The 13,263-nt window shown below is 42.2% G+C and overlaps 1 protein-coding gene across 1 annotated transcript in view; it reads right to left on the bottom strand.

Moving 5' to 3' along the window:
* The window catches only part of tubgcp6 (tubulin, gamma complex associated protein 6), a 30,530-nt gene extending 17,487 nt beyond the window's left edge, over positions 1 to 13,043 (bottom strand). The window contains exons 1-10 of the mRNA XM_017484829.3: positions 12,782 to 13,043; positions 10,849 to 11,673; positions 7,661 to 7,824; positions 5,246 to 5,462; positions 4,411 to 4,572; positions 4,147 to 4,268; positions 3,988 to 4,051; positions 3,797 to 3,906; positions 2,204 to 2,295; positions 1,921 to 2,060 (exon numbers count right to left, since the gene is read on the bottom strand). Of these exons, the coding sequence (XP_017340318.2) occupies positions 1,921 to 2,060; positions 2,204 to 2,295; positions 3,797 to 3,906; positions 3,988 to 4,051; positions 4,147 to 4,268; positions 4,411 to 4,572; positions 5,246 to 5,462; positions 7,661 to 7,824; positions 10,849 to 11,646 (1,869 nt within the window). The 5' untranslated portion in view covers positions 11,647 to 11,673; positions 12,782 to 13,043. The remainder of the gene's footprint in view (positions 1 to 1,920; positions 2,061 to 2,203; positions 2,296 to 3,796; positions 3,907 to 3,987; positions 4,052 to 4,146; positions 4,269 to 4,410; positions 4,573 to 5,245; positions 5,463 to 7,660; positions 7,825 to 10,848; positions 11,674 to 12,781) is intronic.
* Positions 13,044 to 13,263: the final 220 nt, after the last annotated feature.

Below are 13,263 nucleotides of genomic sequence, written 5' to 3'. Positions count from 1 at the left end.
GTCTGTAACGAACTTTGACACATCGCAAGTTTGAATCCCAAAAACGCTACAGCCATCCACGGCCGGGAGTCCGAGAGAGCAAAAATGTCCGTGCTCTCCGGGCTGGATGGATGGCGTTACTGTGTCCCCTGTCAATCACAGCGATACTAGCCAATCATAGGCTTCTAGGAGCTCATGCATGATGAAGAGGACAGACAGCACTTTCCTCAGAGCGTGGCAGGCTTCATACAGTGGTGTTTAAAAGTTTATGAACCCTTTAGCATCTTCTGTATTTCTGCGTAAATACGACCTAAAACGTCATCAGATTTTCACACAAGTACTAAAATTAGATAAAGAGAACCCCATTAGACAAATGAGACATAAAATATTATACATGATCATTTATTTATTATTATTTATGAAAATTATCCGCAAGAAGTAAAAGTATGTGAACCTTAGTTTTCAGTATCTGGTGTGACCCCCTTGTGCAGCAATAACTGCAGATAAACTTTTGGGGTAACTATTGATCAGTATTGCACATCGCCTTGGAGGAATTTTAGCCCGTTCCTGTTCATGTGGGTTTCCTCACATGAACTGCTTACTTCAGGTCCTTCCACAATATTTCTATTGGATTAAGGTCAGGACTTTGACTTGGGCAAAACATTAACTTTATTCTTCTTTAACCCTTTTTGGTAGAGCGACTTGTGTCTTTAGGCTCGTTGTCTTGCTGCATGACCCACTTTCTCTTCAGATTCATATCATGGACAGATTTTCCTTTAGAATTCGCTGGTATAATTCAGAATTCATTGTTCCATCAATGATGGAAAGTCGTCCTGGCCCAGATGCAGCAAAACAGGCCCAAATCATGATACTACCACCACCATGTTTCACAGATGGGATAAGGTTCTTATGCTGGAATGCCTTCTTTTCCCTTCTCCAAACATAACACTTCTCATTTAAACCAAAGCTTTCTATTTTGGTCTCATACATTCACAAAACTGATGTCCTCAGAAATCTCCTTTGTTCGTGCCATGATACACTTCCACAAACAAGTGTTTGTGAGGATCAGACTCTAACAGTTCCCTGTTCTTTAATAAAACATGGTGCTCACTCACACACACCTGATCGTCATTCCATCGAGTGAAAACACCTGACTAATTTCACCTTCAAATCAAACTGCTAATCCTAAACGTTCACATACTTTCGCATACTTCAATAAATAAATGTATATATATAAAAATATATATATATAAAAAAAAAAGTGTTTTTTTTTTCTCATTTCTTTAATTGGGTTCTCCTTGTCTACTTTTAGGACTTGTGTAAAAATCCGATGATTCTAGGTCATATTTATGCAGAGATATAGAACACCTCAAAAACTTTCAAGCACCACTGTATGTCTCTCGGAGGAAGCCCGTACTAGAAATCACCCTTCACGCTTGATCGTTATTGTAGGATAGGAGAGAGCTGGCTGGGGGAAGGGAACAGGCCATGTACACCATTTATTTTGGATCTCTGCCTACAAAGACATTGAGTAAGGAACCAGTTTAACAAATGCAGCCAGTCTACCTAAGATGTCTAAAAACGTGCTTGTCAAGTGCCATGCCTCACAAATGTTACGTGATGATCAAGTTGTTTAGCGAAAAAGACATATATGCATAGTAGCAACTGCACTGAAATGAATGAAATCTTTTCTTCCTTTTTCACTCATGGCTTTACATTTTTTAAAAATGATAAGAATTTCAACTTGTGATATGCCAAATGTGTCATTTTCAGAACTAGAATTATATAGTAGAAAAACGCCTAAATCAGTTCCCGTGAAGGGTTTTCCCAGCCTGCCACAGATGCAGCGTAACGATTAGCTAACAGCTAACAGGCTGTGGAATTAGCAGAGCTTTGTTTCTGCAACAACCCTCGGCAACGTGCTAACTTTGAACGTCAGACCTGTGGGCAACAGATTTTCAGCAGGTTGATGGTTTTTCCGCAGACGTAAACATCGTTGGCGATGTGACGGAGGAACACGGGCACGCAGTCCTCCGCGTCCTGCGAGATCAGAGTGTAGCCCTGCACCCAGAAATGCTTATCTACAAAGGCACAGAGAGCGAGACGTGCTCAGGACGTATAATGAAGTTCAAATCAATCAGCGTTTGCGCTTCGCATGAAGATGTAAGCATTTGTTGTAGATTAAAAGGCAGCGCTCGCTTAAAAGGGAACGTGCACGCTTCACCTCTGTAGCTGAGGTAGTCCTCGTTCACCTGGATCATGAACTCTTTATACACGTCTCTGAAGAATCCGCTGTACATCCAGTCCGATACAAACCTACACACAGGGTTTAGAACAGATTCATATGGTTCGGTGTCGTTTGATAGAAGAAAATACACTTCTCTCTGCCACACATTTCACTAGCGTGTGACCAGCCTGAGGCAAGAGTGTCATTAACGCCAAGAGCAAAGGAGAATTCATAAATAATTCAGATCGATATGTCGCGCAAACAAATTACGGTTCTACAAACGTGGGATTTTTACAGGGGTGTGTGCGCTTAGCGCCGACTTCGGTTTCGCCGATTAATCATCAGCACTGATAACAGATTGCTGGAACTCTGTTATTAGCCATAATCAACACTGATAGTTTTTCACGGGAGAGGCTAAGAAAGGTCCACTTATACCGTTAGACGTTACGAGAGCGGCCCCTAGAGGAGAAATAAAAACCATCGCCGACAAATTTTCTCATGTAATTTGAAGTGTTTTTTTGATTCGTTTTTTAGAGGTCTTTATTTTTATTAGTTGGAGCGTTATTTTTGGTCCAGTTTGGATGTATACATACAGCGGAGGAAATAAGTATTGAACGCGTCAACATTATTTTTCAGTAAATATATTTCCAATGAGGTTATTCACATTGATACATAAATACTTTTTTTCCCTGTGTCATTCAGCTTTATTACACATAACTTCATTTATGGACTTTAACGTTGTGAATTCTTTATATTTCCGGATTTCTTGAGTTAATACTGACGTCTGGTGAAAATTTCATGTGAATAACGTCATAGGAAATATATTTACTGAAAAAAAAGTCGACGTGTTCAATACTTATTTCCCCCACTGTATACGTTTTCATGGTACAGTTAGTACTGTTTATCTTTGTAATAAATTTCAGCGATATTTTACTTTGTGTTACGTCAAAATTTTAAAAACTACCGGTCGATTTAAATCGGTTAATCGGCTGGTACCGCCCAACTCAGTGGGTTTTACCGATACTATCGATAACGATCGACCTCTACTACCCAGCGCAGGAATGTGACACAAGTTCCGGTATGTGCGAGACCTTTTAACGTAGAGATGTTCATCTGCTAGGGCATGCATCTGCTACGAAGAGCCTGAGGCGACATCATCATTTAAGCCGAGACTCGCTATGTTCGGCGAGAGTGGCGCGAGATTACCCTCAACCCCATCAGCCCCGGCGTTTCTCCATTAACTTGATGTACCATATGTCCTGGAAATCATTTCTGCAAAAATCCATTTCTGACTAAATCAATAACTCTTTCAGAGAGTGCGTTTCCAAGCGGTCTGCAGGAAAGTAATTCAAAGTTAGACTACGTGCGAGGGACTCGTAATTTAGAATTTGTTTTAATCAGGCTGTAACTGGCTCCGTTTAAAGCGTGACTGCGAAAGTGTGCCGAAAAAGCTGTCGCTGTACTTCTCGCAAGATAGCCACGAAAATTAGAAATCGGTTGATAGATAGATATGTAGATTGATTGACAGATAGTTAAAGCGAGAGAGAGAGAGAGAGAGAGAGAGAGAGAGAGAGAGGGGCAAGCACTGACCGTGTGTAAGGCTCGCAGCTGCTCTTGAGCAGAGAAAGCAGCACAGGGTAGTTCTCGTTACTGCAGTTGCTCTGTGCTTCGTTATACAGGTACGAGAGAAGCTTCACACCCTACGGTAACAGCACAACTCTACCTGTTACTAAACAGTACCTCGTGTATGATTTAAAACGAAACCATAAAATGTTACTCACCACAGGGAACGCAGCCTGGCGCGCACCGGCAGCACCATCCACGCAGCACAGCTCTGCGAGGTACCTAAAACACACACCGAAAGGGTGGAATAAGCATCACCACGCCAGTGTCTGCCCTCGAAATAAAGCTAAAACGCTGTAAAATGTCGCGGCTCCTACCTAAGCTGCCGGCCCAGCTTGCGGAAATGGAAGCCGATGGTGAGGAGGCTGAGAGACGCGGGTGTGCTTAGTACACACGCTCTGTAGTAGTGCAGATAGCGCCGCAGGCCACCTGTAAACGCCTTGATGCAGCCAGGAGACAATAACACCATTATGGACACAGAATTAAGGATGGGGAAAGAAATCTGACTCCGGAGCGGCGCTTAACAGCGGCCCGTCCTTGACGTAAACCAAGGTTAGAGCCGCCGAATGGAGGGCCATTACCTGAAACACCAGGCCTTTCTTATCAGCAGAGCCCAGAGAGAAGCGGCTCAGGCGAAGGTAATGTGTGCCGTACCGCGCCAGCTCCTCTAACAGGCGCGACACGCTCTCCGGGGACGTTCCCGACACGCACACGTCCGCACGTACGTCAAACTGAACGCTCGACTGGAACGGAGGGAAAGAGAATTTGTACACACAGAAGTGCAGGTGCATCATCACGGGCTTCTTTAAAGCACGTGGAGACACAACGTACCGCTCACGTTCGCACTAGAGATACGAAATAGTGTTTACATTACATTCAGCCATAGTGACGTGCTCCTCAGCTTGGAGGAAGCAAAACTTACTCATCATCAATCATTGTTGCCGTCGTAATGGATGGCTGGACAGTTATTTAATTAAAACACGTAGCACTTTTTGAATGAGGAGGAAAAAAAAAATCAGCACTTTTTCGTATTGATAAGAAGAAGAAAGAAGTAAAAAAAAAAAAAAGCAGCTCGGATGGTGCGCATACTGTAACCATGACGACAGACCAGTCGACTATGTTTCGTGTTCAGACGTAATATCTAGCTAGCTTCATCATTCTTTCTGTAAGCAAGCAAACTTTTTTTTTTTTTTAATAAAAGTTCAAGGAAAATTTGACGCAAAGAAATTGAACGTACTGGTTCGTCGCCATAGTTACGTAATGTCCATCCATCACACGAGCCACCCCCCCGACCCCCAATACTGTATCGGCGCATATCCTCACTCCGGCAGTTCCCGCTAATAAAAATGTTTCGACGTGATTAATGGCGTTATCGCTAATTCGTCCGTTCTCTTGTGCGATCTAGAGTGTGATTACCTCATTGAGGGGGAAAGTAACAGACGCCACGCCTATAAGCACGTTGAGGAGGTCTTTAACTAGCTGCGTCTGGCAGTCCAGAGGCAGGGGCAGGAGAGGAGAGGGAGTATGAGAGGAGAGCATGTTCCTCATCTCGCCTTCCCAGAGCCGATACAGCCGATCGAATGCCTCTCTGCCTGCTTCGGTCAGGTATGGAGGCTCCTTCTGACCTGGAGGACTGGAGGGAAAAGTGGAGAGTGGGAGAGAAAGTGACTAATAAGATGCAAAACAAGCACCAAAATGTTGTTGAGCAGGAAGGCGCATTAGAGCCACTCAATGTCCTATCATTATTAGGCCTCTTTTATGAATGTTTGCATGCATTTGCATGTACCGACGCCCACAAAACTCCATAAAAGGACGTGTGCACAGACAGCTGGGAGCATGAAATGAACAATCAGGGTAAATGCTCAAATGGACGCTATTTTGACTCGTTTCTATACCAATAATAATAATAATAAGAAGTAGAAGTAGAATATTTACTAATATGCAGTAATAATAATAATAATAATAATAATAATAATAATATAAGAAGAAGAAACGAGTGCTACATCTCCCATCAGCTGAGGTGTTTGTTTACGGTTTACGTCTCTGTGCGGACAGATCGGCCCGTCCTCTGTTTATACGGCGTCCTGGAAAATTCGTTTTATTCGTCTTCATTTACAGGGTTTGGGCTGGCTCGCGCTCTTTCGGTTTTACACTGTTTAATCAATACCGCTAACATAAATCGACTGGTCTTTACAAATTGGTCTCGATGGCACTCTAACTCCCTGACCAAGTGAACAAGCATGAGGAGGCGTTTTCGATTATAAAGTACGTCTAGAAGTCGCTCTGGATACGGGAGTCCGTTGGACGCTGTAAACGTGATCAAAATAAGCTACTGAAATTCGCTAGTATATCCCAGCTATAAAAGTGCAGTAATCCAGGCAGATTATACAAGTCGAAGTCGATCGAGTCGAGGTTTACGTTAGTTAGACTTCGTAAATGTACACGTACGCAGGAGCACGAGTAGGCTACGGACGTTTTCTTCGTGGATTTTCACGGATACCAAATTTCTCGTCTAAACGCTTGGACAAAGTCGACGTGTTCATATCCAGTTCGATAAATGAGGCCGACTGATTGCTCATAATTCCCACAATCAGAGCAGCAACAATGTGACGAAAGCATTTATTTATATTTCAATAGAAAGTAAACAGAAATTTGACACATATACTGTACTGCATGTGTATATGCGATATTACAAAAAAAGTTGGGACACTGTGTAACATGTAAATAAAAACAGAATGCAATGATTTGCAAATCTCATAAACTCATATGTAATTCACAAGAGAACATAGAAAACATATCAAATGTTTAAAGTGAGGAAATATACCATTTTAAGAAAAAAATAAGGTGATTTTGAATTTGATGGCCACAACACATCTCAAAACAGTTGGGACGGGGCAACAAAAGGCTGGTAAAGTAAGTGTTACTAATAAGAAACAGCTGTAGGAACATTTTGCAACTAATTAGGTTAATTGGCAACAGGTCAGTAACATGATTGGGTGTAAAAAGAGTATCTTAGAGAGGCAGAGTCTCTCAGAAATAAAGATGGGATGGAATCTGGAGGGAAGCAGATGTTACTCTAAAACCTGTATATACCTTTCAGCATTGATGGTGTCCTTTCCAGATGTGCAAGCTTCCCATTCCAGAGGCACTAATGCACCCCATGCCATCAGAGATGCAGGCTTTTGAATTGAGCGCTGAAAAAAAGCCGGGTGGTGCCTCTCCTCTTTAGTTTAGAGGACCATGGTTTCCAAAAAGAATTTCAAATTTCGATTTGTCTGACCACAGAACAGTTTTCCACTTTGCCTCAGTCCATTTTAAATGAGCTTTGGCCCAGAGAAGACGGCGACATTTCTGGATCATGTTCACATATGGCTTCTTCTTTGCATGATAGGGCTTTAACCAGCGTTTGTGGATGGCACGGCGAACTGTGTTCACAGACAATGAGTTTCTATGTTCTACTGTGAATAACATATGGATTTTTGAGATTTGTAAATCATTGCATTCTGTTTTTATTTACATTTTACACAACTTTATTGGAATTGGAATCAAAGTGATCATTCTGAATGTGATACAAAATTGGATCTGGTAAATTTTTGCTAATCTTTCTGTTCATTGTCTTCCAATTACTGTTCACTCTGGGTTTGAGTGCATCTTGTACATTTTTCTGGGGGATGCAAATTTTTGACCTCCGCCGTATAAATCATGTACAGTTAGTGTTACCCCGTGCTATTCTATCTCATCGAGTACAGAAGAGGTGGCCTTAGGGACGGAGGGTCTGATAGACACATAGTTCCTGCTCTGGTTATATACAAATGTTATTCTCGCTCTTACCAGCCCACGTTTTCCCAGCAGCGACGTCTCGCAGGAACAAAAGTGCGCAAGGCCTCCCACATGTCAGGCTCCGGGCTGGGGCTCTGCTCAGACTGCGAGTCGGGAGTCAGATTGGAGGCAGACTGGAATCCTTCATCCTCAGACTGATCCAAACCCTGAGGAACCTGGACACCAAAAAATATCCTATTACTTTTATAAATAATGCTAAGAATCACTTATTAAAAAAAACTCAGGGCGCGATATAAAAAAAGCGTAAAGTTGGGGCATAATATAAAAACCGTAAAGTCAGGGCGAAATATAAAAACCGTAAAGTCAGGGCGAAATATAAAAACCGTAAAGACAGGGCGAGATATAAAAACCGTAAAGTCAGGGCGAGATATAAAAACCGTAAAGTCAGGGCGAGATATAAAAACCGTAAAGTCAGGGCGAGATATAAAAACCGTAAAGTCAGGGCGAGATATAAAAACCGTAAAGTCAGGGCGAGATATAAAAACCGTAAAGTCAGGGCGAGATATAAAAACCGTAAAGTCAGGGCGAGATATAAAAACCATAAAGTCAGGGCGAGATATAAAAACCATAAAGTCAGGGTGAAATATAAAAACCATAAAGTCAGGGCGATAAAGTCAGGGCGAGATATAAAAACCGTAAAGTCAGGGTGAGATATAAAAACCGTAAAGTCAGGGTGAGATATAAAAACCGTAAAGTCAGGGCGAGATATAAAAACCGTAAAGTCAGGGCGAGATATAAAAACCATAAAGTCAGGGCGAGATATAAAAACCGTAAAGTTAGAGCGAGATATAAAAACCATAAAGTCAGGGCGAGATATAACAACCGTAAAGTTAGAGCGAGATATAAAAACCGTAAAGTCAGGGCGAGATATAAAAACCATAGAGTTAGAGCGAGATATAAAAACCGTAAAGTCAGGGCGAGATATAAAAACCGTAAAGTCAGGGCGAGATATAAAAACCGTAAAGTTAGAGCGAGATATAAAAACCGTAAAGTCAGGGCGAGATATAAAAACCATAGAGTTAGAGCGAGATATAAAAACCATAAAGTCAGGGCGAGATATAAAAACCATAAAGTCAGGGCGAGATATAAAAACCGTAAAGTCAGTTCAAGATATAAAAACCGTAAAGTCAGTTCGAGATATAAAAACCATAAAGTTAGGGCGATAAAATCAGGGCGAAATATAAAAACCATAAAGTCAGGGTGAAATATAAAAACCGTAATGTCAGGACGATATATAAAAACCATAAAGTCGGGGCAAGATATAAAAACCAAGTCAGGGTGAAATATAAAAACCATAAACTCGGCAATAAAGTCGGGGCGAGATATAAAAACCATAAAGTCAGGGCGATAAAGTCAGGACAATATATAAAAACCGTAAAGTCAGGGCGATAAAGTCAGGGCGAGATATAAAAACCGTAAAGTCATGGAGAAATATAAAAACCATAAAGACAGAGCGATAAAGTCAGGGCGAAATATAAAAACCGTAAAGTCAGGGCGAGATATAAAAACCGTAAAGTCAGTTTGAGATATAAAAACCGTAAAGTCAGGGCGAGATATAAAAACCATAAAGTCAGGGTGAAATATAAAAACCGTAAAGTCAGGGCGAGATATAAAAACAATAAAGTCAGGGCGAGATATAAAAACAATAGTGTCACGGTGAAATATAAAAACCATAAAGTCAGGGCGATAAAGTCAGGGCGAGATATAAAAACCGTAAAGTCAGGGCGAGATATAAAAACCATAAAGTCAGGGCGAGATATAAAAACCGTAAAGTCAGGGCGAGATATAAAAACCGTAAAGTCAGGGCAAGATATAAAAACCATAAAGTCAGGGTGAAATATAAAAACCATAAAGTTAGAGCGATAAAGTCAGGGCGAGATATAAAAACCGTAAAGTCAGGGCGAGATATAAAAACAATAGTGTCACGGTGAAATATAAAAACCATAAAGTCAGGGCGATAAAGTCAGGGCGAGATATAAAAACCGTAAAGTCAGGGCGAGATATAAAAACCGTAAAGTCAGGGCGAGATATAAAAACCGTAAAGTCAGGGCGAGATATAAAAACCACAAAGTCAGGGCGAGATAGAAAAACCGTAAAGTCAGGGCGAGATAGAAAAACCGTAAAGTCAGGGCGAGATAGAAAAACCGTAAAGTCAGGGCGAGATAGAAAAACCGTAAAGTCAGGGCGAGATAGAAAAACCGTAAAGTCAGGGCGAGATATAAAAACCGTAAAGTCAGGGCGAGATATAAAAACCATAAAGTCAGGGCGAGATATAAAAACCGTAAATTCAGGGCGAGATATAAAAACCATAAAGTCAGGGCGATAAAGTCGGGGCGAGATATAAAAACCGTAAAGTCAGGGCGAGATATAAAAACCGTAAATTCAGGGCGAGATATAAAAACCGTAAAGTCAGGGCGAGATATAAAAACCGTAAATTCAGGGCAAGATATAAAAACCATAAAGTCGGGGTGATAAAGTCAGGACGATATCAATATAATAATGATATCAAGATAAATATTTACAGGATACACTTTTCTGAGATACAATTTTCCAATCTTTGGTTTGGTGATTTTTAAAAAAATGTTTTTAACAAATGAAATGGTACTGAATAGATGCCGTTGATTTGACATAATTTAAAAAAATTAAATATTTTTTGTCTTTGTAGGCATTAAAGAAAAGTACAGTCAAAGTCAACGGGTTTGTGTTTACTTCAGTACTGTTTTGCGGACAGTTTGTTAGCTAAATTATATATCATGATACACATCGTGCATCGTAGAAATGTGCTCGAGTATCGTGATATGATATTTTTGCCATATTGCCCAGGCCTAGGGCTTAACGAAAGAAAAGGAATGGAGACTTGAATCTTCCTTTTCACAGCCATCAAAGGATTAGCTAGTAAAATCCTGAGCTAGCAAAAAAAATAAAAAAATAAAAAAGAGCTTGATTCTTGAGCTTGCACGGATCAGCTTCATCAGTTCGGTATTAACCGACACTTTTTAAAATGAATTTCAAAATACGAGTTGTATTAACCTTAAAGGAAAAATTCCACAAGAACATCATTGGAAGATGCCGAGTCCGATAAGAAGCTCTTGCTTTTTTGTTTTAAACTGAACTTATTTATCGTCTTTCAATGAACTGAACTTGCCCTGCCCCGACTGATTAAAGTTTCAGCGTCTCACCCGTATATTGAGTCCCGTGACGTCTGCGTTACTGGGGACTGGCGGAAAGTCCAGCCGGACGTCCAAATCTGCTGTCCGCGAGTGCTGCAGCGCTCCAAACAGAGACAGTCTGGTGTCTCTCTCAAACCTCTCCTCTCCGTCCAGCCTCCTCTCCAAACCAAACAATCCAGTCCCTGGTGGAGCGTCCAATACGCTGAGAGTCCTACAAACACCCCTGAACGCTCCCCATTCCTCCTCAAGTACCAGAGCCCAGGTCCTGCTCTCCAGCCTCTGCAGCTCCTCGCTGAGATAACCCTGCAGCGCGGGTCTGCGCAGCACGGGCCGTTCACGCCGCATGCAGTCCCTGCTGAACGAGGACACGAGTGGAGGACCTGAACCTGCCAGCTGTGCCAAGAGCTCCAGCACAGAGTCAAGCTCAGTCAGACCGGAGGAGCGGCCTGCTTCACGCAGCTGTCCCAGCAGGCCCTCCAGCCTTTCCGCGTCCTCGGCACGGCCTGAGACGCGCAGCTCGAAGGAGATCATGAGCATTTTGTTGTAAGGGGGTGTGTCGGCTAACGCGTTTGCCATCGCCGAGGAGGGTTTGGCCGAGCTGTCCTGGAAAAGTTTGGAAAGCAGCGTGGCGTACGCACGTCTTCGGAGGGCGCGGTGGAGCCCCACGCGGGAGACGCCTCCAAAAGAGCGCCGCTTCCATGACACTCCGGACAGGCTGCAGTCGCAGAGCGCAGACAGGAGACCTGTAATGCTGCTGCTGCTCATGGGACAAGAGGACATCTCAGATATACCCCGGGTACTATACATGACGACTTGCTCAGCGTATGACGTGACCTGCAAGAGAAAACACGCACACATATTATTAATGAAAAGATTTCGGACACCTGAGCATCACACCCATATGTGCTTGCGGAACGTCCGATTCCAGATTTATTCCCTCATTCCTGTTATAATAACCTCCGCTCTTCTGGGAAGGCTTTCTGCTATATTCAATTCAATTTTATTTGTATAGCGCTTTTTACAATAGACATTGTCTCAAAGCAGCTTTACAGAAATATCAACACGGTATACAGATATTAAAGGTGCGAATTTATCCCAACTGAGCAAGACACTGAGTGGCGACGGTGGCAAGGAAAAACTCCCTAAGATGTTTTAAGAGGAAGAAACCTTGAGAGGAACCAGACTCAGAAGGGAACCCGTCCTCATCTGGGTAACAACAGATAGTGTGAAAAAGTTCATTATGGATTTATATGAAGTCTGTATGGCCTTAGAAGCAGCCAGTATTGGAGTAGATGAGAGCTCCATCCAGCGGTAGGACATCCGAAACGGATCAGGCAGGTCCGGAGAGCAGAAAGGATCAGGATCTCTAGTATCTCCATAAAATTGTGTGTGGCTCAACAGAAGGAGAGAGGGAGAAAACTAGATTTCCTCTAGATTTTGGGGGTGTGGCTGTGGGGAAGAGTGGAGCGTATTATAACAGGAATAAGTCCATATTAATGCACATGGATTTGTAATAGGATGTTCAATGGTCTATATACTTTTGGCCATAAAGCGTAATCACTGCTAGTTTCACCACACACACATGTCCTTAAGAACTCCCTGTCCTGGACATTTTAGGGAAAGCACAGAGGGTTCTCCAGGAAAGCACAGAGGGTTCTCCAGGACCAGAGCTGGGAACCTGTGCTCTTTCAAACAATAAGCAGAACCCAGCTATAGCATAGCAGACAGAGTAAATCTCCTGTGGACCTACAAAACTGACGTAAACAGCTCTGAAAATCAGTTAGTGTTATTTATCATCCAGTGTTATGTTTGGCTTCCAGGATTGAACTTCAGCCGATATGCTAGCATGCTGCCTGCCTGATACTCAGCTCTAATCTCAATGATCTCTGCAGTTATTAGAGGATAATCAGATGTTTGTGTGTTCGTAGTTTAATGGACTAACCTGATCGCTCCTGGAGTATACAGCAGTAGCAGTGCAGTGTGGTTATGTTTGCATCCGTTAGTCTTACCGTGGGCATTATTAAAACCGGAAATACCACGACAAACCGTTAAACCAGCTAACTAGTAGTCCATGTGATTTATTTTGTAGTTAAGTACCGCATACAACTTAACACTCTTTCAGGGCGGAATGCTATTACGCTTCACGAGTGGAAAAAATATATATACACAGACTCGAACCCCTGTCATTTTGCCTTAGTGACCGCGCTGCATTCAAAAAGCCTGCCCCTAAACTGATCTGATTGGGTAAAATTCAGCGTCCTGTGCTGCCATTGGCTAAGCATCGTGACCTAAGAGAATCACTTCCGGTAAGAAAGCCCGCCTGCCATTTATGTGCTTTTCATGTGATGTTATTATTATTATTATTAGTAGTAGTAGTAGTATTAATACTATTTACATAGAGATTACAATATTGAGATGCAATAC

The sequence above is a fragment of the Ictalurus punctatus genome, chromosome 14 (assembly GCF_001660625.3).
Source record: "Ictalurus punctatus breed USDA103 chromosome 14, Coco_2.0, whole genome shotgun sequence".
NCBI classification, from domain to species: Eukaryota; Metazoa; Chordata; class Actinopteri; order Siluriformes; family Ictaluridae; genus Ictalurus; species Ictalurus punctatus.
Note: the sequence above shows the minus strand (reverse complement) of the source record. Positions and strands in the feature narration are given on the sequence as shown.